This window comes from Heloderma suspectum, chromosome 17 (genome assembly GCF_057233095.1).
Source record: "Heloderma suspectum isolate Gila_16-S chromosome 17, 16-S_ref, whole genome shotgun sequence".
Classification (NCBI taxonomy): domain Eukaryota; kingdom Metazoa; phylum Chordata; class Lepidosauria; order Squamata; family Helodermatidae; genus Heloderma; species Heloderma suspectum.
In genome coordinates this window covers 10,200,483-10,226,384 of record NC_139474.1, presented here as the reverse complement: position 1 = coordinate 10,226,384, position 25,902 = coordinate 10,200,483, and the positions used below count along the sequence as shown (strand labels likewise).

The following is a 25,902-nucleotide window of genomic DNA, read 5'->3' as shown; positions in this document are numbered from 1 at the left end:
ATGTGTATAGCAGTCGTCGGGGGATGTGTCTCCCCACCCACCCCACCGGACAATGTTAGACCACATCTCTCATCAGCCCTAGCCAGCATAGCCGGTGGCCAAGGATAATGGGAGTTGCAGTCCAGCAACGTCTGAAGGGGCCACAAATTTCCCTACCCTCCACCCACTTATCGAAGAGCACCCTTCCCCCGCACCGTCCCGATCTGTGGAACTACAACCCCCATTTCCCCTAGCCAGCACGGCCAAGGATGGGGCAGTCGTTCAGCACAGTAGAAAGGCTGGCCTGCTCTAACCTTTTTCCTATCTCTGTGTGCCCTTGTCTGTTTACCCGGAGGGCGGGGGGAGGAAAGGGAGGCGGAGCACGTGGCCGCCATGTTGGAGGCTGGCGCTGAGGTCGCCCAGGGCGGCGCCATGTTAGGGTTGGCCGCCTCTTCTGTTGCTGCCGCAGCTGCTGCACATGGCGGGGGCAGAGAGCGCGGCGGCGACTAAAAGCTTGCTGAATGGGGGCGACGGGGACGGGCCGGAGGGGAAGCGTCCGCGGCTCGCTTCCTCCTCGGGGCCCCCAGGCAACCGCGTGACGGTGGTGCTGGGCGCGCAGTGGGGGGATGAGGGCAAGGGCAAGGTGGTCGACCTGCTCAGCCTCGACGCCGACCTCATCTGCAGGTGCCAGGTGAGCGCGGCGCCTTTCTTCCCCGGGATCGATTTATCCCAGCCTTCCCCGACCCGTGGCCCTCCAGAGGCGTTTGGAGCACAACTCCCATCATCCTCAGCCGGCCCGAGGGGAGCGGGGGTCTGAGTTTCCCCTGATCCCAGCCTTCCCCGACCCGCCCGGCCGGCCGGCCGGCGGGCGGGCGATGATGGGTGTTGTGCTCCAAGCGCCTCTGGAGGAACACGGGTCGGGGAAGGCTGAATTATGCCCTCGCCCACAGAGGTGGAGCAAAATCCTTGCCCGAGTTTTGGTCCTCGCAGAATTTGCGCAGGGCGAGACCGGCGACAGAGTCCTGCGCCCAGGGTCAGGGGTGGGAAGTAGTAGATCTAGTAGTGGGAGAGATCTACTGGCGGGAGGTACTGGTAGATCTCTGGGTGATTTGCAGGCAGTTGGTGAAGGTTTTCTGAGTCCCGATGGTTTAACCGTAGCGACGATGACTGCAGCAACCAAAACCTTTCTTTCCCTCCTAAATTAGGCTGATGAAATCAAGAAAGCTTTGGTGGCGGCGGGGGGCGGGAATTGGGGTGCATCTGTGCGCCGAAGGATGTGCGCGTTTGTGCGAGTTCCGGTTCTGGTGTGGAACACAAACTCCGGGCCTGAGCATGTGCTCAGAGGCCGCTTGTTGCACAATTCAGTGTCTGCCATTTTGAGGCTGGCTCCAGTTGGTGGACCTCAGTGAAAAATAAAGGGGATTGTTTTTCTACTTGTCTGCCCACCCCTGTTCTACAGGAACCACTTAAGCACTAAAAAGGCAACTATTGTGTTTAAAAGCTTACTAAGAATAATTTTTGAAAACTCTGCAAAAGCTCGCCTAACTTTACTTGGAACCAAGTCCCATGTTGCTCAACGGCAGAGATGGGCAGAAAGTAGACCTGGATCTACTGGTCGATTTCTGGATGATTTGCAGTCAGTCGGCAAGATTTTCTAACTGCCAAGTGGTTTAAAGCTAGTGACAATAAACAGCCTTTATTTGCCTCCGATATTGGGATGCTGAAGACAAGAAAGCTGATTGTGTGGGAAAGGATTTCAGTGCCCATGCTCTTGTTCTGGAACTGAAAGCAAGTTCTTGGGCTAAGCATGTGCTCAGGTGCACCTTGTTCTGCCATTCTGTGCTTCCCTTCTTGAGACGCTATTTTGCACATGGCCTCAGTTAATGGATGTCGGGGTTCTAGTGAAAAACGAGGTAGATTCCACAAGCCTCAGGCCTCCCCCAGCAATAAGGGTTTCTCTCCGGTAAGTGTGCGCTGGGGTTGTAATGCAAGCTCACCAACTAGGGAGTGAATCCAGCTGAGCACAGCGGTTCAGTTGCTGAATGGCAACTGAGCACAGCGGTTCAGTTGCAGTCACGCTAAGCCAGTGTTGTGGGAAACCCTGGTTTATCAGGATCAATTGCTCCCCCTTGTCTTCTAATGCAAGTGGGTCTGGTTAAACAAGCCATGGATCCTCCATCTGTGCAGGGCTGGTGCCAAAGGTGGGCCTGGTCAGGCACCTGCCAAGGGCCCATACCCCAATAGGGGCCCACTGACCACAGCCCCCTGGAGTTGCTCCTCCTGTTTACCCTTTCAGCCTGCTTGTTCACTCACCCCTTGCTGTGGCCCAGACAATGCTGGTGGTGAGACAGAGGAGCAGGCCTACTCACTCCCTGGCTCTCGCTCTGCCTGTCAAGCAAGCAAGTGGTAGCAATGATTAGAAAGTGGAGGAGGAGCAAGAGAAGCTGGTGACAATGGCAGTGAGAAAGTCCACTCACTGAGGGAGGGGGCACATTTAAAGTGTCTTGCCCAAGGGCCCTCAAAAGCCTGGAGCCAACAGGTTTGCATATCAGGACGTCCAAACTGGCACCTCTGGCTTCTCTCTCGCCAAACAAGACAGAGTCATAATCTGTGGTTTGTTGTTGGCTTCACACCCTAGCTCATTTGGGGAGAGACAAGCCAGAGTTCCTGGTTCAGAACTCTGGCTCAGCGGCAGGTCTGTGGTGTGTTTAGCCGTTCCCGCTTGCTGAAGGAGCCAAGCGGGAGCGATCAGATGGCATCTGTGAACATGCTGCTGGTAAACGATAAGCGAAGGTTCTCCATGGCTTATCATCGTATCCAAACCGGGCCTCTGATGTACCTTTGAGTAAATACGTGCTGTAAAGAGTGAATCAAAGGCAGCATGGAGAGATTTTGTCCACTAGCCAGTCAAGAATAACAGCATTCAACTGGGAGGGGATTAGCGTGCCTGTGATAGAAAAGTTTTTGTGACCTTGTCTGAGCTGTGGAATGCTTTTGGACCCAGTGCTGCTTTTAGGAGAATCAGGCCGAAGTTGTAGACAGCAGTGCCTTCTTTCACCTTCAGGCTATTTAGGAGGTTTATCCACCACTTAAGACAGGTCAGACCTTGCTCCGCAGGCATTCAGAGGGAACTGTTGGGATGCGGGTGCAAGAGCAGAACTAAAAAAAAAAAAAAAAGCAACAATGACTTGAAAGTGGAAGTTTGGAAAAAAGGAAGACCTGATGTATTTGGCTCGGAGCCCAGATATCTGAAGGAGCACATCCTCGCAGCCTGCCTCTTCTCCAAGTACCGTCAGAGGGAGAAAGATGCTTGATGAAATAATTAATTTATTATATTATATTCATCCACCCTGTAAGAAGCATTCACTGGGCGGGTGACAAGCAACCATCCTGTAAAAAAAAAAAATTAAATCCTTAAAAAAAATAAGATAAAAAGGCTGGTTTTATTTTGGGCATCGGGGAACAGGGAGGGGCTGTAGTCCTGTGGTAGAGCCCCTGCTTTGCAATCAGTAGGTCCCAGGTTCAATCCCCGGCATCTCCAGGTAGGGTCAGGAACTGCTCTTGCTTGAAACCCTTGCCTGAAGTGCCCACCAGCATAGTCAGTATTGGGCTAGATGGACCAGTGGTCTGCTACAGTACAAGAGAGCTTCCGATGCTCCTCTGTGCCAGGACAGAAGTAGATTTCTGGAGAGGGGGGTGGCAACTGTGAGACGTTCTCTCCATGCCTCTGTGATTGTGTCTCTCTGCAGGGTGGCAATAATGCCGGGCACACCGTAGTGGTGGATTCGGTTGAATACGATTTCCACCTCTTGCCCAGTGGGGTTATCAACCACAGCGCCACCTCGTTCATCGGTGAGAATCCTTGTACGTCACCGCAGCCATGAGAGGCAGCGGAATCTGAGGCAAAGAGGGTCGGGGTAGGAAATTTGGGCTTAAATACCAGCCCCACCCGCAGACCAGTTGGCTGACCTCTGGCACTGTTTATTCTCTCCCTCTGCCACCCCCTTATCCCTGCTGTGGGCTTTCTCCTGCCATAGATTCTCCCATTTTTCTACACCAGTGGGGGGGGCAACTATGGGGGGGCATTTTCACCCCTCAAATCCTTCCCCCATGGGCAGCCCCCTAAAGAAGTGTTTTGGTTTTTAAAAAAGAAATAGCTGTTAGCTTTATGGAGTGCTAAACAGCTCACGTGTAGCCTGTTTTGAAGCTATATTTGACCCTTTTTGTGTTCCGTAGCACTAACACCGTCATTAAAAACACACACATTGTTTTGGTACGGGGCTCTTGCCACTGAATTCATCAAGGCAGTTTGGGCTGCATGGGGGGAGGCGGGGAGGCCTGCGTATTTCCCACCCCGGCTCTACACATTGCCCCAAAATCGAAACACATTCCCTAGATGGGGGTGGGCGGGTTTTCCCTTAACTCTTTCCACATGGGCACTTAGGAGTCTGCTGTGGTTTTTCTCTCAGGGAACGGTGTTGTCATCCACTTACCTGGCCTCTTTGAGGAAGCTGAGAAGAATCTGAAGAAAGGGCCAGGTGAGTGAGCCTCCTCTCTCCTGTGGCAGTCTGGAAGGGTATCTTGGGAGGTCATCTAGTCCCACCCCCTGCTTTGGTGTTTGCTTGTTTGTTTACTCTCTTCCTGTGCTGTTTCCCTAGGGCTGGAAGGCTGGGAGTCTCGGACGGTGATTTCTGATCGTGCCCATCTGGGTGAGTCTCAGATTCTCAGGACTAGCAGGAATTGGGGAGGGGTGGAGAACAGAAAGGAGATAGGTGACATCTCTCCTTTTGCTTTTCCTCTTTTTGCCGAACCAGTGTTCAATTTCCACCAGGCTGTGGATGGAATCCAAGAACAGCAAAGACAACAGCAGGCTGGCAAAAAGTAAGAGGGGTGTTGGGGCATGCTGGCAGCATTGCTTGAATTTTCCTCCCAGGTAGAGGGTGTGGTTTTTGTGGCATGGGGGTGTCCCAGGCATGTTGTGATGGAATAAATGAAGCAGCAGGTGAACTAGCAAGAAGGAGAACCGCAGGGATGGAGGACAGGCAAAATGTAGGACTCCTGAGACAATTAACAGGCATGCTAAATCTGCTCAAACTTACTTTACGGCAGTGTTCAGTCTCCCTTATTTTCCCCTTGCTTGCCAGGATTGATTTTGCTTTAGTCAAGCCAAGAATGTAGTACATGGATGCCTTCAGGGGTAGGCAACATGGCACCCTCCAAGTGTTTTGGACTGCAACTCCCATCAGCCTCAGCCAGCACGGCTAGTGATCAGGGATTGTGGGAGTCGCAGGCCAAAACATCTGGAGGGCACCATGTTGCCTCCCCCGTCTTAGCAGCTGGCAGTGCAAACAGTGACTTCTGTGGGATGCAATCTCCTCCAATCTTTTTGGAGGTGCAAAGCACGAGTGTGGCACAACCAAAGAAGCAAAGAACCACAAGCAGAAAGAGAGTGCAGTTTAAATCTCAATTTTTTAGTGACTGCCTCGCTACTGATAGCTCTTTGGAACTTCAGGACCAGCTTCCAGCAACGTGTTTTTTTTAGTTTAAAAACCCTGGAAATCGTCTGGTTATGATCAGCCACTGTCAGCTCTGGTGTGTGTGTGTGTGGGGGGGGGGGGGGGCGGTGTCCCACAACTGATGCGAGGGGTTCCCATGGAAGGGATGTCACTCCGCTTCCTCTTGCAGCCTTGGCACCACCAAGAAGGGGATTGGACCCGCCTATTCCTCCAAGGCCTCCCGAACCGGCCTGCGCATCTGTGACCTGCTGGCTGATTTTAATGAGTTTTCCAAGAAGTGAGTTGATGGCTGGGGGAGATGGGAAGGAGGGAGAGCTTGACGGAGGATAGACCAGGATGAGGAATCTGGAATGGGAGCTTTAAGATAAGCATCTGAGGCCCTGCTCTGCCGGTCCACCAATAAGAACTGTGAAATTGGTGAGAGCCAGGGGCAGGGCCTATTCAGTGGTGGCCCCACACCTTTGGAATGCCCTTCCCTAGAAAATGTGTACAGCCACCTCTTTGCTGGCTGTTTGGAGGATTTTAAAGACTTATTCATTCCAGTGTTCACTGTGTTAATTTTAGTAGACTCTGCCTTTAACTAAGGTTTTATCTGCTGCTGTGTCATTTCTTATGTCTTGTCATTTTAATGCAGCCTCTCCAACCCAGCACCCTCCAGAGGTGTTGGACTACAGCTCCCATCTGGGGCATGCTGGCTGGGGATGATAGGAGTTGTAGTCTGACACCTCTAGAAGGTGCCAGGTTGGGGAATGTCATTTTATGTATTGAATATTGTTTTTAGGGTTTGATTATGTATTTTAATTTAAGTTATAATTTGCTTTGTGAGGTTTTTTTTTTACCCTGAAAAGTGGGCTATAAATCTATTAAATCATAATTGACCTCATATGGGTAAGAGGTTGGAGCATAACTACCTCAGCAGCCATGACCCCGTGCCTTTCTCTCAGGTTCAAGGTCTTGGCCCAGCAATACAAAGCAACATATCCAGCTCTCAACATTGACACAGAGGCGGAGCTTCAGCAGTTGAAGGTGAGGAATGGCAGCTGGGAGGAAGGGGGTGCACCTCCTGAGTCCCTTGCCCCCAAAAAGCCTACGTCTCTTCCTCCTGCATCCTGCTTCCACTACCCCACAGCTTCTGATGTTTCACCTGGTAGCGTTCATTTACATGGAATTTGGAGACACAAGTGCACCCCACACACACACACCTTTCATATGCAAGTAAACACGTGCGCATGCACAGACATCCCTCCATGCCCGTGCGCGCATAGACACCACGCACAAATAAACAGCCCTCTGCGCACACCCATTCACATACACACACACACAGTAGACATCCCTCCATGCACACTCATGCACACACAGACACAAACCCATGCAAACAAATAGATATCTCTCAGCGCACACCAATAGATACCCCTCTGTGCACGCACGCACGTAGACACCCTTCCACACACATAGACACCCTTCCGTGCACACAAATGGTTTGTGCTAACCTTTCTTCAAAATGCAAACCGTGGCTCGACCTTCCGAAAGGGCAGGCAAGCCACAGTTTAGAGCTGCTTGCCTGTTGTAGTTTTCCGTCTGCTTGGCGCTCCCGTTTTTATGGTCTGAGAGCCTCTGGGGGTGGAGCAGTGGCCCAAATGTTGCTTTGTCGATCCAGATATCCCACCATGCTGCAGCGACCACAAATGGTGGCTTGCAAACTGTGTGTCCTGGCTTGCTGGCTTGTCAATTCAGTCAGCTTCTTTAACCATGGGTCAGTGTGGCATCTGAATAGAGCCTGCACATCATAAGGCTTAGAAGCTTTATTTTTTTTTTATTGAAGCTGAAGATTCTTGAGGTGCTGACTTCTGTGTCATACATCCCCACTGGTATGAGCCCCAGCACTTGTTCCTTTCCGAATAAATAAAGCACCAAGCTCTTTCCTTGGATAGGGCCAAACCTCATCTCTTCTAAGGATTATTATTAATTGGCAGACCTATGCTGAGAAGATCCGCCCATTGGTGAAGGATGGCGTTTATTTCATGTACCAAGCCCTGCACGGCCCGCCCAAAAAGATACTGGTTGAAGGAGCAAATGCTGCATTGTTGGACATAGATTTTGGTGAGCACCTTCTTTTGCCCCAACCCCTCAGGAATGTGTGTGTCGCTCTAGCTTTATGTATTGCATATCAGCTTTCCCCCAACCTGGGGCCCTCCAGAGGCGTCGCACTACAACTCCTTCCCTCCCCCTCTGAAATGCCTTTGCTAGACAGGCAAAAAAGCCCATCTAGCAAAAATGCAGAGTGGGAGGAGTGGGGAGGCAATGATCCCTTCTGCCACTACTCCTGCTCTGCAGTGGATGACCGTAAGTCTCCCAGTTCAGAGGCTTACAGTCATCACAATAGGATTGCACTCTTACTAGCAATTATACGTGGGTTTCAACAAAAGGGGACCAACTATCCAAATTGTTCACATGTTGAAAGCACTGTAAGGTCCTCAATCCATTGCATTAGAGGAGGTGAGCGTTGATCCTTCCAGTGTCGTAATATCAATCCTTTAGCTGTCAAAAGGTCACGGAGAATCCAGTTACTCTAACCGTTCATTAATTTCCATGTTGCAAGTAAAAGAGTGTGTATGTCGGAGAATATTAACGGCAGTTCCAGTACCAAATTTATCTGTATAATTCCTCCCCAAAAGATGGAATTACTGGGAGTTGCCAAAACATGTGTTTAAAAGCAGCATTAGCTGGGGGGCTTTCCCTGGAGATGCAGGGGATAGAACCTGGGACCTTCTGAATGCAAAGCTGGTGCTCTACCATTGAGTTGCAGCCCTGCCCCCTCTGACCAGTTTCCAGTCTCCTGCCTGACCCAGCCGCCTTTCTCACCTATCCCCAAGGTACCTACCCATTCGTGACGTCCTCCAATTGCACAGTGGGGGGCGTCTGTACCGGCCTCGGCATCCCCCCGCACTACATTGGCAAGGTCTACGGCGTGGTGAAAGCGTACACGACCCGCGTGGGTGTCGGGACCTTCCCCACTGAACAGGACAATGTGAGTGTGGAATCTCAGGCCCAGACTCTGGCCTGCTTGGAGTCCCCAGGTGGCCCCACCCCCTTTCCCCCAACCACCAATGGTTTGGTGGTTGTGCGGTTTTTTCCCCATTCTGAAAGGTTAAAACCTCTCTCCTAAGACTTAATTACTGGCAGTTAAGCGCTTTAAGCTACAATTTGCTGGTGTGTTTGGCTCCTCCCCTTTTACCTATGACCCCTCCTGTTTGGCTCCTCCCCTTTTGCCTTCAGCCCCACCCAATATGCACAGCACACAGGCACACACACCCACTTGATATCATAGGGGTGCGTGAGAGAAGGCGGGTGGGGTGGTATCACGTTCCCCTGTCCTCTTCCTATTTTATTGGTAGGAAGAGGATACTTTATTGGTTAACAACTAGCTTTGTTACAAATGCAAATTCTAGGAAACTCTCAGACTTCACTGAACCAGCTGATCCACACATCTAGGAATATCAAGAGAGGATACAAAGTGGAAGTTAGGAAAGTTGCCAGCAGTCTGGGCAAGAACTTCACGGCCAGACTAGCTTCGCAGAGATGCTCCTCCCTCCTACGTTGGCTTCCACGAGTGGCCAACCTGGCAGAGCGTCTGAGCCCTGCCCCTGACTTCTCCCGCTTCGCTCTGCGACGGACCCTAGCGTCCCTCAACTCACACCGCTGGCCTCCTTCCTCCTCCTCCACTGGGTGGGCTGCCTCCCTCTGTTCTGGCTGTTCCCGTTCTGATTCTGAACCTGAGCTGCCAGACATATCGACATGCTCAGATTCATTCCTGACAGGCAGTGGGGGTTCTGCATAGGATTCTGACCCGCCCGTGTGGACTCGATCCATTTCTCTCTTTTGCAGGCTGGGCTGCCCGCCCCGATGGAGACTTCAGGAGGAGGGCAGGGTGATTCGCCTGCAGTTGCAACAATTTCCCTTTTGTGTCACCTTGCAGGAGATCGGCGAGCAGCTGCAGTCGCGGGGACGGGAATTTGGCGTGACCACGGGCCGGAAGCGCCGCTGTGGCTGGCTCGATCTTGTACTGGTGAAATATGCCCACATGATCAACGGTTTCAGCGCGTAAGCCTCCCCCTCGAACCCGTTGCATCACCACGTCGCAAGAGTAAACCAACAGGAAACTTTTCTCCCTCTCCCAGCTGAAGGGTTTCCCTAATGTAGTATACTATCTTAGACCTTCTGTGTAGAATAGCACCACCTGCTGACCAGTAAAGAATGAGCCACGTAGTGCTCTTCACTACACTTTAGCGCTGTTCACTTAACTTAAAGCAACATTTTGTGAAGCAGCAGAGAGTGCCAGTCAAAAGAGGACTTAATGGCTCTGGAGAAGCATTAACATCTGCTTTCAAGGGCTTCAGCAGCTGCTGAAGTGAAAGGGAGAATTGAGTGGAGTCAAAGCAAGGTTGACTTTTAAGTGGGGAGTATATAGTGGCCACATTCACACATAATAATTCCGGGAATCCTGGTTTATTAAACCACAATCTGAACAAACAGCAAGTTCATGTACACAACCCATTCACTCCTCTCTTCGTGCGAATAGGGATAGCTTTGCATGACATCTGAACCCCAGATTCTAATTTATTGCACTCAAAACAAGGCAGGATTCATAAACCAACAACAAGCCATGGTTTAAATATTGTACAAGAAACTGGAGAGATAAGAAGTTGTAGTATCACACTGACCCATCAAGTTATTTTGTTAAAGGCAGTAGATAGACATGTAAGGAAAGAACATACTGTATTGTTTACTTGCATGCATATTATTGTCAAAAGGTTGGAAATCTGCCCTTCTGTCATCTCTCAGTCAATGGAGATGAAAATATGGAATAGTATGATAATGAATAAAATCACAGCGTATAAACCTTTACGGGAAGGAAGGGAGAACACAATGGAGACACTTCAACAGAGCTGGGTTTTATTTATTCAGTTCTGGAGCAAGTGTAGGCCTGGCTAGCTTATATCATTGCTGTTGAGATTAATTATGTATGATGTGTCTGATAACAATGAACTGAAACGTGGGTTAGAAAAGCAACACCAAACCACCCATGTTTACGATCCCAATTTGTTTGGGCACCATAAACTTCCATCCCAGGTTTGGATATCATGCAAAGCTATCCCTGCCTGCTTTGTTTACCCGCTCATGCAAAGAGAAGAGCAAACGACAGGCATTCACATTAGGCTGATTCGCCCATAACGATAAACCAAAATTCTGGCCCGTTCCTCTCCTGAAAAGCCAGAATAAGTAGGCACAAACAAACCCTGTCTTATGTTTCTGGCTTGTTAGGTTCAGACAAACCATGACCAGAGGTTCCCTGGTTTGTTCAGCAAACCAGGAAAAAGCTGGCAGGATGAGCTAAGCAGAAGCAGTCAGGCAGCATGCACAGGCATGTTTGTTTGCGCGTTATTTCTGGCTTCGTTACGTGTGAACCAGACCATTGTAGCTATTAAGCCAGAGTTCCTGGCTTTTACCTCAGTGTGCAAACACACCCAGTGTGTCTCTGGATTCCAAAGCTGGGGGAGAGCGTTGTCATGGAATGTTATTTCCAGCATCATTTTAACCTGGTTGGATGTTCCCAGCCCCGTAATCTTCATTCTCTGGTCTTATCCATAGCCTAGCCGTGACCAAGCTGGATATCCTGGACACTTTTGAGGAGATCAAAGTGGGTGTGGAGTACCGGCTGGATGAGAAACGGATTCCTTACTTCCCAGGTGATGTTGTGGGCATAGAGTTGCGAGAACTAGTTGTGGGAGAGAGGGTGGTTCTGGCCTTTACAGTTTTTATGCTCTTGTGGGTTCTCTTTGCTCCTGAGTAGAGATGTTGGAGGAATCCTTTTGGGAGGTGGAGCTCGAAGAGCTTTCATTGGTTGCCATCCCCACCCCCCACCCAGACTTTGATCCGTTTTCCGCTAACTTGCCCGACTCGGTCTTCAGCAAATCGGGGCAGTTAGTTGATTTTCCATGTTTTTCAATTTGTGCAAACTGCTCAAAGTACAGACGTGATTTCACATATTATGCAAATTTTGGCAGCAACTTGTGCAAATTATGTGAATTACGTATGCAATCTGCACAAGTGCAGGCCACAATTTGTGTAAATCTGTATTTGCGCAATTGCGGACCAACACCCCCCCCCCCAGCAAAAAGTCCCCAGAGTTCAGGGAAAACCTGTGGCCCACAGAATCAGGCAGGCAGCAGAACTTCATCGCGCCCCAAAAGGGCGGAATTTCCAAGCGATGGACATCCCTGCTCTTGAGTAATCTGGGTCAACCCACCTGTTCTCTGCAAGACTGTTCCCAAACAGTAGATGGCATTGCTGGGCCAGTTTAAACCCTGACACGGTTCTATCAAGGCTAAATGCAGAGGAGAGCTTCTGAAGTGGGGGCGGGGCGGACGTGCTGACACTTCAGCTGCCTTCTCCGTCTTGGCTGGGGAGCAGAGCCTAAGAGGTTAGGCAGAATGAGCGGGGGGGGGGGGGGGGGGCCAAACGCAGCAGGGCTGATTGACCACATTTCGAAGAGAAGTAATGCGTATGACCATCAGAACACCACCTGCTACCAAGAGACCATGAAGTCCAGAGTCTAAAATGACCTAACGCAGGGGTAGGTGATCTGGTGCCCTCCCAACGTTTTGGACTAAAACTTCTGTCACCCCAGGAGTGCAAAGGCTGGTGGGCATCTGAGGTAGACCCAGAAAAGGAAATGTCTCAAGCACGATGCAAAGTTTTTATTAATGGAAAGCCCCTTTTCTTATTTTGAGGCCTTCTTCAAAGGGTTATAAAAAAAAAACTCTTGCAGAGATTATTATAACAAACGTCTCCTGCTGGGTTGTCTGTGAAGTACAGCAGGAGACGTTTGTTATAAGCATCTCTGCTGACTGTTTATGATCCCTTGAAGAAGGCCTCAAAATACGAAAAGAGGCCAAAACGCATCAGGCTTTCCATTAATAAAATCTTTCCATCCTGCCTGAGACGTTTCTCTCCTTTTTTGGATCCATCAACCCCAGCCAGCATGGCCAGTGGTCAAGCATGATGGGAGTTGTAGTCCAAAACATTGGAAGGACACCAGGTTGTCTATTCCTGACGAAATGGCACCACTGGTTAAACTTCTGGCCTGAATCTAAAAGCGGAACAATAATATTCCACTAGGGAAAATACAACTGAGTTCTGTCAACCTCCGATTTCTCGTTCTCCTTATCATTATGATGATGTGTGTATATCCCATCATTCCTCCAAGCAGTACAAGGTTGCATACATGGTTCTTCTCTCCCCACCCCCTCTTTATACTCTCAACAACCCTGCAAGGTAGGTTAGACTGAGAGATAGTACCGGGGCATCTTTTCTCTCTCTCTCTGTGGCAAAGTAGTATCTACTGAAGCATGGAAAAAAGCCAACGTAGGAGATTGGGCAAGGTTAGCACTTGTAATCACAGTAATAAATGATGATGAAGACAATAAAAATAAATGTGTTGTTTATATCGCACTCTTTTACTAATAGTACCCAGAGTAGTGCACAACATGATTTATTGCACAGATTTGTATACCGCTTTCTGGGGAAAGGATCGAAGCAGCTCATAAAGCCGTATAATAACAGCCTCTCTTCCTCCCGCTGGCACTCACAGCCAACCAAGAGCTCCTGAACAAGGTGGCCGTGGAGTACAAGGTGCTCCCTGGCTGGCAGTGCAGCACTGAGGAAGCCCGCAGCTTCGGAGACCTGCCCACCGAAGCCCAGGGCTACATCCGATTCATCGAGGATTACCTGGGGGTGCCAGGTGAGTCCTGGAGGGCCCCAGTGTCAATGCTTGGGATGTCTCCGCAGGGTCTGTCCCAAGCGTGGGGCCATACACTGTAAATCAGGGTTGCAGAACTTCAGGGTAGAAGGTCAAATCCGGCCCACTCAGAGTTCCCATCTCTCCCACGCTCCTTTCCCCCTGACCACTGATTGTTTGGTGATGTCCTGACTTTTGTGCAGTTCTTCCCGCTTTCTGAACAGTTGAAATGCCTCTCTTACACCTTAGTTCCTGGCACAGTGAGAGCTTTCAGCTAAAATAGGCTGGTATCTTTAGCCCCACCCCCTTTGCCTCTGGGCCCTCCCACCCCTGGAACACAGCCCCCGAGAGCTCCTCTGGAATTGAATTCGGCCCTCGGGCTGCAAGTGGTTCAGCGCCCCTGCTGCAAGTGCCGTGTTCTGCCTTCTGCCTGCTTTTGGTTCTCATGAACTTGCCTCCCGCACTTTATCTCCCCAATCCTGTTTCTCCCCCTCCCTCTCTGTTTCGCAGTCAAGTGGATTGGAGTGGGGAAATCCCGTAAATCCATCATCAAGCTCTTCTGAGGGTGGCGCTGGAGTGGACCTCGCACCCTGGACGGAGGAGGCGAGGGCCGCCGCTTGTTCCCCACTGCACGCAACTCACGGACCAGTCGGCAGAGGACCACAGAAAATATTGAGGGAGGGGGCATAATTCTCCCATCTCACAGGCCAGACCTCCCCCCCGCATCGCCTCCACTCAGCTAAAACACTCCTCATCCCCTTGCTGAGGCTTGTGGTCTCTCTGCAGCCCCCATCCCAATTTTTAGCTTGGCCCTAGCAGGGCTTGTGCCTTTCCCCAACTGGTCCTTCATTCAGCACTGTTGCCATTTTTGCCGCATCGGGGGAGAAGGTGGATGGATGCAGGCCAGGTGGGTCTGAGATCCTGTGTTCTCTTTCTAGGACAGTCGATGCCACACACTCCGCTTTCCCCTGCTGAGTCTACGTGACTGTTGTCCCACTGTTTTTCTCCCTCCCCATTCCCAAATAGAGGCCACTGGTGTTGGTCATCTGCCTCCCACAGCACCCCTGTCTTCTGTGGCGTGCAAGGGAAGGGTATTTCCTTTGCCCCATTCTGGTGCATCCCATCATGGTCGAAGGCACTGTGGTCTTTTCCGGTAATGCATGGTGTTGAACCTTAGGGCCCAACCCAACCCTCCAGAGTTGCCCAGATGGCCACACCCCTTTCCTTCGACTTGATGGTGTGATGGTTTCCAGTTTTTGTGTAGTTTTCCCCCATTCTAAAAGGTTGAAATGCCTCTCCTAAGGCTTCGTTACAGGCAGTAAAAGCTTTACGCTCCAATACACTGGTATTTCTGGACCTTCCCCTTTTGCCTTCAGCCCAGCCCTGCACTGGGATGCGGCCCCCAAGAGCTCCAAAATTGTAATCAGCCTTTGCCTCAAAGAGGTTCAACATTCCTGAGGACAATGGCTGCATTTGGACATCATGATAAACTATGCTTTACCATGGCTGGAACAGGTTGCAGCAAAGGCTCATGGGCTCCCCTCCTACTCCTCCTGCGCAGCCACGAGGGTGAGATGGAAAGCTTTCACATCCATTTTGGATTAACTGCAGTTTAGCATTATGTCCAGACCCTAAACCGTGGTTAGTCTTAACCGTGGTTTGTTTGGAACAAGCCAGCTTCATAACCCACGGTTGGATGTTGGCTTGTTCCAAACAAGCCATCATAGTTCAGATTAACCACAGTTCGTCAGGCTCAGACACCATGACAAACAGTGGCTGAGTGAAAGTTGAAAGTTTTTGACGACCTCACAGCAACACTGAAAGAGAAGAGGAGGGAGCACTCAAAAGCTCACTGCAGCTCATTCCCACAATGATAACCCATGATTTATTGCAACCTTTTTCCCATCCCGATTGGAAAACCCAGTTGGGGAAAAGCAGGTTTATTATGATGTCCAAATACAGGTACTGTCTGCTCTCTTCTCTTTCTCTCCCCTAGTCTTATGGGAAATTAGCCAGAATTACCCATGTAACAAACATCCTGACCTGTGATTGGACATAACTATGCAAATTAAACCTCTCTCCTCCTCTACCCCTGCCCCCAAAGCAGGTCCAGGGGTGGGTTGGGGGTGTCTGTTGATTGCAGAAGTACTACCTATAATTGTTCAATGCCCTTTTCCCAGGACTCCTTTTTGGTTTTCGAACCCTAATCAGGACTAGACTCCTGAGTTTGTTTTTTTAAAAAAACCTGCAGAAGCAGAAATTCACTGCTCCAACAGAATAGATACCAAAACTTTCTAGACCCAGACATGCACAACCCTGCCCCACCCATCTCATGAAGTATTCCTGCCATTGTGGTGTTTTTGAAGGAAAGCTAACGTCCCAGTGTCATCCTCACACTCAGCGGACTTCTCATTTTCTGGGCATTGCCATATCTGCCAAGTTTCACTGTGGACAGAAATAGCAATAAAGAACAATGATTTATTTTATAAAATGGGTTGGGTTGTGAAGAAAATGACGATACCTAGGTTGTGCCTACTGTACTTTTGTACCCATTGTTGTATTGTGCACAAAAGGGTCCTGCCCCCAACTCCTCCCCCAGTTCCCTTTCTAGCTGAAATTGCTGCCAACACTGGGACTTTTCCAGTATACCTCAGCGTGAGTGAACTCATTGTAGTTTTTAACTGCATTTATTCAGCTTTAACTGCATTTTAATTGCCTTCCCCAGACTGGAGCCCTCCTGATGTTTGGGACTTTAACTCCCATCAACCCCAGCCAGCATGGCCAATGGTCAGGCATGATGGGAGTTGTAGTCTAAAACATCTGGAGGGCACCAGGTTGAGGAAGGGTGTTCTAGAGGCAAAAAAAAATGGAGAAGCCTCAAAACTAAAGGCAGCAAATGAAAAGAAATAAATTTCAAACTTCTGAGTTTTTGATTATTCCAATTTCAAGTTTCTCTCTTTCTTCCCCCCCAAAACTTGGCATCCAGATTTTGAAGCAAAGATGCCTTGTACACTGCCCCCACCCCCTATTTTTGTCACCAAACCCCAAGAGTTTCATATTTTTGTCTTAAAACCCAAAACTTGCAAGTCTGTGAAATTCAACTGTTAGATCTGTCCATTGGCTTTTGCCTTGAAAGGCAAGCAAAGGGTCATACCTTCCCTCCACTATGAAAGGGGGGGGGGCGGTTTGCCATGACACGATTTGGAAATGCCAGTGGCATTAGGAGGCCTTCTGAGGCAGATGTCAGCTCACATCTCCCTCCCAGCCCCAAAACCATTGACCCAGTTGAGTGACTCCAGTTAGTTTTATTTCTTTCTGTGCTCTCTGATACAGTGTGGGCAGGTTGGCAGGGGCAGTGTGAACCCACCTGGGCCTGGTGTGGGAAACCCTGCACCCCTCCCTGGGTAGAATTTGGAGAGTACGGGGAGAGAAGAGGGCAGCTTCAGCACCGCGGATGAGGAGCTGAATTTGTTCAGATGGTGGAAGGTGGGAGCGAAACCACCCCAGTTGGATAATTGGGTATAGAGTAGTGCTAGATAATAGGTCCCGTTTTGGGGTGTGGGAGTACCCTGTTCTCTTTTTTTCTCTCCCCTTTCCCTCAAACTGACCGGAGGTGGGGGCGGTCTTGGAGGGCGTTGTGGTGCTTGAAGCCATATCACTTGCCAAAATTGGATTCTTGTGCTCAGTTGAATTGGAGTAGTTTAGTGCAGGGGGTGGGCAGAAGGTAGCTCTCCAGATGTTTTGGACTTCAATTCCCAGAAGCCTCTGCCAGCAAGGCCAGAGGTCAGGAATGCTGGGAATTGAAGTCCAAAACAAGTGGAGGTGGTCACCGCTGGTTCAGTGCATGGAGTAGTTGAGCCATGAGCTTGTCGCAGTTGGGGGGAGGGGGAACTGGCATCTGCAGGAGGAGACAGGTGTGCCTCCCCCTTCCCAAAGCAGCAAAGACTTGGTTGCAGAGGTAAGTTTGGGCTTCCTCCGCAAACCCAGTTCCATGCTAATTGGTGACGAGGGTGTCCTGGGAGCGGGAGGGAGAAGAAAGGGAAGCGGGCTTGGTGCCCACTGTCTCCAAGGGGTGGGAGTGTGGGGAGGGCGGGGAGAATTCAGAGCAGGGCACAGAAGAACTTCTTCTCTCGGAAGGGGTTTTCGGAGGTGGGCACGGGGGTGATGAGAGGGTCCTCGCAGGCATGGGCGTCGCAGTACGTCATCAGGTCCGCGGCAGCCTTGGAGACCTGCAGGTGAAGGAGTGGGGAGAGGCTGAGAAGTCTGGAAAATGGGCCGCCTAAGGAAGAGACCCATCCCCTCACTGTTCCAGTTTTCACAAGGGAGAGAAGGGGTTCACTTGATCAGCCATTTATCCCCACCCCAAAAACACCTCAGTGAAAGCCCCGTCATTTGACGAAATTCCGATCAGGTTTCCTTGGCTAGATTCAGGACGGGCAACAGCGAAGCCAACAGAGGCTGAGCTGTTCTGGCAGCTTCGCCGGACCCTGCCCAAATCCAAAGAGCCTTGCTGGTCTCTTGTACTCCCTCCGCTTGTCATACAACACCCTGTTAGGCCTGTCGAATGGTCTGTTGAAGCCCATGTGAGTCACCACCAGTGGAACCTGGCCTTACACATCTCTCTCCCCGCCTTGTATGCTCCCACCATTACGTAGCAGGGGGAGAGGACCTCAGGGTGCTGGGCCACATCTGGCCTGCCTGGCCTCCCAATCCAACCCTCCGGGGTCCCCCAAATAGCCACATTCCTTCCCCTGGCCCACCCCCCGTTCCTGCATACAGAGCTGGGGCTCTGACCCTGAGGTCTTGGTCTAGTGTGGTCAATATTCGCTCTCACCATGGGGGCGCATGGCTGCAACCTGTTGGCCACCTGCAACAGGTTCGGATTTCTGTGAATTTGACCTGTGGATTCTGCAGTAAACCGGCTTCTTCCGAGTCGCGCAGATCCTTCAGATTGCAGACTGCTTTTTTAACTTTGGGGGGAAAGGTTGTACCATTTTGTTTGTTTGCAATTCCACATTAGCGTGTGTACAATAATGTACAATTATGCTAATGCGCATTTGCAAATGGATGAAATTCTCATTCAAAAAACCAGATTCCATCAGTGAGCAGATGATGGAACCTGACAATCCACAAAACCCAAACAGAACAGAGTTAACAACATCCATACATCCCTACCAGAAAGCCCCCTTTACCACAGTCCCAGCAACGCAATATCACAGTTTCTGAGGGGAGGGGACAAATGCGGTTCCTCGGGGTGGGGGCGCTCTCCTCAACAACTAGGCAGCAACAGCCCGGTCTTTGCACATGGGGTGCATCTACAATCCCGTGTGTGACGTGAAGTGGATTCCACATTCCCTAGAGCAGTGATGGGAAATGTGGCCCTCCAGATGGTCTTGGACTGCAACTCCCATCAGCCCTAGCCAGCTAGCGGATGGTGAGGGATAATGGGAGTTACAGCCCAACAACATCTGGAGGGCCACACATTTCCCATCCCTGCCTGAGGGGGTGATCTGTCATGGGCTGCGTGCCAGCAGTGGGCAGGACTGAGCCCAACAGCGGGCAGAGACACCGCTTTTTCTTTCTGCCACCTCTTTTTTCTCACTTCCATCCCCTTTTCTCTTTCCCTCTGCCAGCCCATTTTCTCTCTCACTTTTTCTGCCACCCTCTTTCTTCCACCCCCTTTTCTCTCTTTCTGCCAACCTTTCCCTCTCTTTCTGTGACCCCTTCCCTCCTTCTGCCAACCTCTTCTTTCTCTGCCAAACCGTTTTCCCTCACCATTCTCTCTTGCTGTCTTTCACTCTCTCGCTGTGAGCTGCTGTAGGAGGGACAGATTACTCTTGCCAGAGGTCTGAAACTGATTGCTTGTAGAGGGCTTTTGAAATTAGGCCGAGGGCTGCAGGGTGCCCACCCCGGCTCTAAATGTTGACATAGGGGAAAGGCCATTCCCTTTGTACTTGGTGAGGCTGTTGAGAATGGTTTGTTAAAGAGCCTTGACTCCTTACACAGCTACACTCAGCCAGGACACTTAAACTTGAAAGTGGTTTAAATTTGGTGTGCTTACATGCTTTTACCTCAGCAGTGGGCTAACTGCGCCCAGGCCTGGTCTACTTTTTAAATTATGTAAGGACTAGATCAACGGTTTAATGATATGTTTATAAATTTACAAAGCAAGAGTCTGTGAACACAGGCTCTCTTTAAGGCAGAAGTGATCCTCATTATGCAGTTCTTGCTTAAAAACAGGATTTTCCTTGCTGAACCAGATCAAGAGCCAACTCGATCCGGCATTCTTTGAAAGGATTCCAGCAAAGGGTAGGGAAGCTAAGCAGTCCACCAGCAGATCACGATCTGCATTCTACGCCAACTTAGGACTAAATACCACTGAACTCAGCCCAGGGCTGGCCCAAGATATTTTGCTGCCTGAGGAGAAGAACAAGATGGTGCCCTCTCCCATTTCATGTGCAAAAGCTGACTAGATTATTTCTTCAACACTGGTGATGGAACAACATCCTCCACTGACCCTGAAGGCAGCAGGCTAACTTAGCATAGGGCAGGCCGTGATGTACACAGCTCTCCAACACCTTGCTGCCACCCCCCAGCATCTGCTGTTTGAGGAGACTGCCTCACCCTGACTAATGGTAGGGCCGGCCCTGACTCAGCAGGGTTTACTTCTCAATAAACAACCTTGGAGCAGTCTTCCCCCAACCTGGCACCCTCCCATGTGTGTTGAATTTCCAGAATCCCCAGCCTGCTTAGAGTCACTACTGTCCTGTCTTGCTCCATTTTTTCCCGCCACTCCTACCTTTATCCGGCACATGCTGGCCTCGATCTTCAGCTGCTCCACCATCTTGCGGGCCTGCCCGATGCTCATGGTGCTGTTCACGGGGGTCTCACCCTTCATGAGGATTCTGCAAGGGAAGTCATGAGCAAAAAATACTTTTTTTAAATAACAGAACACTTGCTGTCCCCCTTCAGATGGCACCCCCCTCCCCTTCAAAAGGATCGGTCAAATTTGTGCCAGAGGAAAAGTCTATCGACCGAAATTAACCATCACAGCTCAATGGAACCTCCACTTTCAGGGGCATTCTACCTCTGAATACCAGTCACCGGGGTCTAACAACAGCAGAGGGCTGTTTGTTAACTTCGTCCCTTGCTTGGTGTTTCCTGGAACCATCTGGCTGACAAAAGTAGGATACTGGCATAAAGCATTAATTTTTTCATTTATTATATGTCTATACTGCCCCATAGCCGAAGCTCTCTGGGTGGTTCACAAAATCAAAACCATTAAAAATACTTTGTACAAAGTGCAAAATCATATAAATAGACAGCACGCAGACAACGTATATCTAAAAACAATTTTTAAACAACCAAAGACAAACCAGGTCCTGATTAAAAACTCATTATATGCTGCCAAATGCCTGAGAGAAGAGGACAGTTTTAGTCTGGTGCCAAAAAGGTAATAATGGTGGCACCAGGCAGGCCTTATCAGGGAGATCATTCCATAATTGGGGGCCACCACTGAGAAGGCTCCCTTGCTGCCACCCTCTGAGCCTAACTCGGAGGAGGCATGCCTTAGATGCTAAACATAGTGTATGGGTCGGTTCATGCCAGTAGAGGCGCTCCTTCGGGTACTGTGGTCCCACAAGTAAGGCTCTGTATATAAAGCAGGGCTGCAGAACCTCTGTCAGCCCAGTGGCCAGATTCTATTTCGCAGAGGTCCTTGGGGGCCACGTTCCAGTGGTGGGTGGTGCTGAAAGCAAAACGGATGAGGCCAAAATGGCAGCATATTTTAGTTTAAAGCTCTTATAGCCAGTAACTAAATGTTAGAGAGGCATTTCAACCTTTTAGAACTGGGGGCGGGGGTGCACAAAAGCCAGGAAACCACCAAATGTCTTTCTGGGTGGACACCGGAGGGGAGAATTTGGATCCCCGTGCCTGAGGTTATGCACCCTGCCCTAAAGAGATCTTTGGTCCAATCCATTAAAGTTCTTCAATTCTTATGTATCCTAACTATATGGCTTCCTCCAGTGGAGGCTGGTGGCTCCAATGTCAGTGGGGCAGTGTATCCGCTCTGGGTTTCAGTCAGAACTCTAAACTCTTTAGAGTTCTGACTGGAACCTGGAGCAGATAAACCACCCCACTGACATCAGAGCTACCAGCCTCCACTGGCTCCCTCCTTTATCTGTAATGAGGGACAAAGCTCCACCAGATCTGTGAGCTGGCCAACCATTCATTTTCAATCAATTTTTAAAGAAAGTTTTTAGCCTACACTTCCTTGAAAATTATCAGGTTCGCCTACAATAACGGATGATCAAATACCAGTAAAAAAATACAACATTGCACAAAAGCAATAGAACAGTGGTATAAAAAATTCGGCACCGCAGATTTAAAAAAAAATCAGCAGGCAGTGAACAGATATTGCCTGCTAAAAGCCTGAGTAAATAAAAATGTCTTCATGTAGCACTGGAATGGCATCAAAATCTTAGCAGTTTTAGTCTTCCCAAATCATCTCTCTCTCTCTCTCTCTCTCTCTCTCTCTCGCTCTCTCGCTCTCTCTCTCACACACACACACCCCAGTAGCCTTCTTTAAAAAGTAACTAAGCACACAATCCTATGCATGTTTAGAAGAAAAAAGTCCTATAAGCATAGCTGGCCGAGGCATGCTGGGAGCTGTAGGACTTTTTTCTGTCTAAACATGCATAAGATTGTGCTCTAAAGGGGCCAGCCAGACTCTTCCTCTCTCCCTATTCCCATTCTGCAATCTGAATGCAGAACATGAGTGAATCCAGATAGGCAGCGTGAGTAAGCAAAGTGAGGCAGAGCTGGAGACCAGACTGCCGTCCCCAAGCAAGCATAGATCTAGAAGGAAACCTACAGAGCGGGACTGGAGCCAAGGGTAGGCCTGGTCGGCACCTGCCGAGGGCCCCCAGCCCAGCAGAGGCCCACTAACAAGAGCCCCCTGGAGTCGCTCTTCCTCTTCACTGTTGCAACCTGCATGTTCACCTGCCTCTCGCTCTGGCCCAGACGACGGTGGTGGTGAGAAGAGGGAGCAGCAGATGCCACTGCTGACTGGCCCACCGGCTCTCTGCCTGCCGAGCAAGCAGTAGTGAGGATGAGGAAGAGGATTAGAAGCAAGAGCAGCTGGTGAGAATGGTGGTGAAAAGGCAGACTCAGTGCGGGAGGGGGCCCACTGGGAATGCCTTGCTCCGGGCTCCCCAAAACAAAGCGCTGGCTCTGGATTGAGGGATACCTTGTTAAATCGCTGTTAGGATGACTTTCTAGAGCTGTCTTTCACCAGGGTCCAGCACCCTCCGCCAAGGCCCCTAGAAGTCAGACTTCTGACGGATGCACCCTTAGCGTCAACTTGCAGCATGCAGGCCTGCTACTTCGACATGCTGCAAAACGTGGTCTGTTTTGAGGTGTTGATCATCAGTTGTAGGAAAAATAGAGAGAGGAGGAGGAGGAGGAGAAGCAAGAGCAGCTGGTGACAATGGTGGTGGTCAGGTAGACTCAGCAAGGGAGGGGGCCCATGGATGGTGTCTTCCTCAAGGGTCCGCCAAACCCGGGGCCAGCACTGGTGGAGGGATCCAGGACCAGGGAGAGGAGGAGAGGCCTTGAATAGAGGAAGATGGTCAGTCCCCCCACCCAGGGCCTTCTAAAACATTAGGAAAGGGGGCCCATTACAAAGGAAGACTAGTTACATATGGGCCCATTATTTGAGGACTAGCTACGTGTATAGGCCCCAGTTCACCCTGAAGGTGCTGGTGCTCTGTGTAAACTGGATCTTAGCCAAAAACCCAGCTTGGTCCTAACCTTACTGCAGGCAAATGGCGGGCACACATTCCTCATGGGACTTAATTTAAGACAGGACCTAACCCATGAACCTGATAGATGGCCTGGAGACATGTTGAAGTCCTAAGCAAAGGCCAGGGTGTCTCTGGTCATATGCAAGAGTGTATGTTTTTTTCCTCACTACAGACAGGAGAAAGGCCTTGGGGACTGGTTTTACCCACGTGCTGAAACCCTGCCAGTTCTCTCATTTTAGAAGTATTCACCTGCTGCTTTCTAAAAAGTTTCCACAGTCTGCAAAATGGCGAACGGGTGATCATGTACTACCTTGCAAGGGGGTTGTTAGGATGGAAATGAACACAAAGAAATTTCCTGCTAGCAGCAAAGAGGTTTGTAAAGCTAATAGAGCAAAAAAACCAACTCTCTCTCTCTCTCTGTCCCTCTTCCCCATAAACCACCCCATCCAAGGGAACATCCAAAGCAGCCAAATGAATCCAATTTAAAATGTCTCCTTTAGGGCTTTAGTCAATAAACCAACCATAGACATGAAAGGGTATTGTTATTCCTACAATGACTTAGGACACATGTTCAGATAGAAAAAGAAAGGCATACAACAACCAGCACTGGCTGGTTGGGGAATGCAGGACATTTTTCTGTCTAAAGGGCATAGGATTTTGCCCTTCATGCTGTGTGCTATGAAGGGTCATTTTCCTCATTTGTTTTTTTCTTTCTAGACCAGACTTCCTCCAAGCTGCCCTCCAGGTGTGCTGAACTACAACTCCCATTATCCCCATGGGTGATGGGAGTTGTAGTCCAACTTATCCGAAGGGCATCAGATTGGGGAAACCTGGTCTAGACAAAGAAGTTCCTCACACACACCACGCTTTAAAGCCTACCCTCCACAGAACACGTACCCACCCTTGGAGCTCTAACCAACCACTACTGAATTCTCCCTGCTCCACCCTCGCCCACACATCTCCTTCCTGCATGCCACATTCCTTTTCTTTCCCTATCAGATACCAAAAGGCGGCGGGGGGGGGGGGGAGAGTAGACAACTCTATTGAGCAAGGAGGAGACATGATAAAGCAGAAACAATGGCTGTTTCAAAGGCATCAGAAGCCAGAATTGATGCACATCCATGGTCTCATAGAAGCACACATTTCTGTTACCCCCGGAATAGCTGGTGATGGGTGGTGGGAAGGGGGAAAAGAATCCTTGCTCAAAAGCCCTTTCCAACTTCCATCTGTTTCTCCACACCCCCAAACAAGGCAAGCAATCTAGAATTCCCCTCACCCAGCCTCCGACAGAAACACACAGCCATGGAGAACGACCCCACCCTGCACGTTTTGTCTGCCCTTGGCATCTTGGGGGGCGGGGGGAGGTGGGAGAAAACCTCCATTGGCCATATATCCAGATCATTCCACCGGTTCATAACACACAGATAGCAGTTTTCCCTATATACAGACCTTGGCTGAGGTTTCCTGCTAGAAGTGAAGAGATGGGGGAAGAAAATGCTCAGATGATCTGGCTAGAGGGGAGAGACCCCTCCCCAGCTGGCGGTGGGTGGCAGAGGTCGGGAGGGGTGTTTTCTGACAGCACCTGCCTGCTTAATCTTGATCCTTTCCCTCTGCCACCACGTCGGTGTGCCCAGGCTGGGGTCCCCCGCAATTGCTCTCCTCACCTCTCCCAGGGATGGGGCTTAATTCAATGGAGCGGTACCTTGAGGAGGATGCTGCAAGCCACTTAAGGCTGGGACCAAACCATCTCTTCCGCAGGGGTGGGGGGGGGGAGTGAAGGTACCCACGCCCAGATGGGTTTCTCTGAAAAGCCGGCTGCTTTTCTGGACTGGAAGGGTGCGCTTGCCTTTGGGGCTGGGCGGGCAGATCTATGAAGGGGGAGGCTGAGACGGAAGGGGGTAGCGTGGGAGAGTGGAGCTGAGCGAAGGGTCCATGGACCTGCGCTTCCCCTGTGTAGGTAATGGTATGAACGCACGGGAGCTGCAGTACAGTCTCAGCAGCAGGGTCCCTTTCATTTGGAAGTCTGACATCAAGGCACTGCCTGCTCCCCCCCCCCCTTTCAGTTCCTCGCCACCCCACCCCTGTGAAATGGGCGTCAGGTCCAAAAAAACAGCTTCCTTCCCTGTGCCACCTTGGAAAGCTGTGATGGGGGCACTCTCTGTGTGCAAACCAACCAACACAATGGAAAGGAAGAGAACCTTTCATAGCCTGCTCTGCCTCTCAGTTCTGCATGACGAAGCGTTCTTTGTGAGCTAGAAGCCTGCGTCCTGGTTTGCCTCAAGAGAAGCTGCTGAGTGCTGATACTGTCATTAGCTAGGATGAGGCCTAAATCCCTCTTAATCTTCATCCCTCAATACAGTGGAACCCAAAGGCTATAATCCTATACCCCTGGAGTCTCCAACATCATGCTTATAGGCACCCATGTGCCCACAGACATCTCAGTTGGCGCCCACAAGGTTCCCCATCCCTCTGGATATTTATTTATTTACTTATTTATTTATTTTCTTAATCGCCCATCTGGCCTGTCACCTGGCCACTCTGGGCGATGTACATCAATACAAACAGTTTTAAAACAATGAAAAATGTACATTAAAACATCTTATTTTTAAAAAATACCCTAACCCACCCCAAATGCCTGCCTGAATAACCACATTTATAATGCGTGGCGGGAAATTTTATTTGTTAAGATTTTGTTTAATTAGACAACAACAAATTAATTGTGGGGCTGGCATGGTGCAATGTGAAACGCTGCCCTCCAGGACCATCTTTATTTGGGTGTAAAAGAGTTAGTGGTTTTGGAGCTCAG

The 25,902-nt window shown here is 50.1% G+C and overlaps 2 protein-coding genes across 4 annotated transcripts; one reads left to right on the top strand and one right to left on the bottom strand.

Annotated features, from left to right (window-relative positions):
* The first annotated feature begins 396 nt into the window (after window positions 1–396).
* Window positions 397–16,233, top strand: LOC146334446 (adenylosuccinate synthetase isozyme 2-like). Of its 2 annotated transcripts, XR_014786364.1 has the most exons (14): window positions 397–670; window positions 3,729–3,831; window positions 4,449–4,517; window positions 4,638–4,688; window positions 4,794–4,860; window positions 5,665–5,772; window positions 6,440–6,521; window positions 7,469–7,595; window positions 8,369–8,523; window positions 9,472–9,596; window positions 11,145–11,242; window positions 13,147–13,296; window positions 13,804–14,712; window positions 15,256–16,233. XR_014786364.1 is itself a non-coding variant. In XM_084824834.1 (13 exons), exons 1-13 carry the CDS (start codon window positions 458–460, stop codon window positions 13,854–13,856), a joined length of 1,401 nt encoding a protein of 466 aa, XP_084680960.1. In that variant the 5' UTR covers window positions 397–457; the 3' UTR covers window positions 13,857–16,233. The 2 variants fall into 2 exon arrangements, 1 of the variants encoding a protein (XP_084680960.1); XM_084824834.1 differs by having other exon boundaries at window positions 13,804–16,233.
* A 346-nt stretch (window positions 16,234–16,579) lies between these two features.
* Window positions 16,580–24,850, bottom strand: GNG3 (G protein subunit gamma 3). Of its 2 annotated transcripts, XM_084824837.1 has the most exons (4): window positions 24,373–24,449; window positions 22,541–22,699; window positions 20,093–20,198; window positions 16,581–17,522 (listed from the first exon to the last, which is right to left on the bottom strand). In XM_084824837.1, the coding sequence occupies exons 3-4, from the start codon at window positions 20,189–20,191 to the stop codon at window positions 17,394–17,396; spliced, it is 228 nt and encodes a 75-aa protein (XP_084680963.1). In that variant the 5' UTR covers window positions 20,192–20,198; window positions 22,541–22,699; window positions 24,373–24,449; the 3' UTR covers window positions 16,581–17,393. The 2 variants fall into 2 exon arrangements, with proteins under 2 accessions (XP_084680964.1, XP_084680963.1); XM_084824838.1 differs by lacking the exons at window positions 22,541–22,699; window positions 24,373–24,449 and adding an exon at window positions 24,546–24,850 and having other exon boundaries at window positions 16,580–17,522.
* Window positions 24,851–25,902: the final 1,052 nt, after the last annotated feature.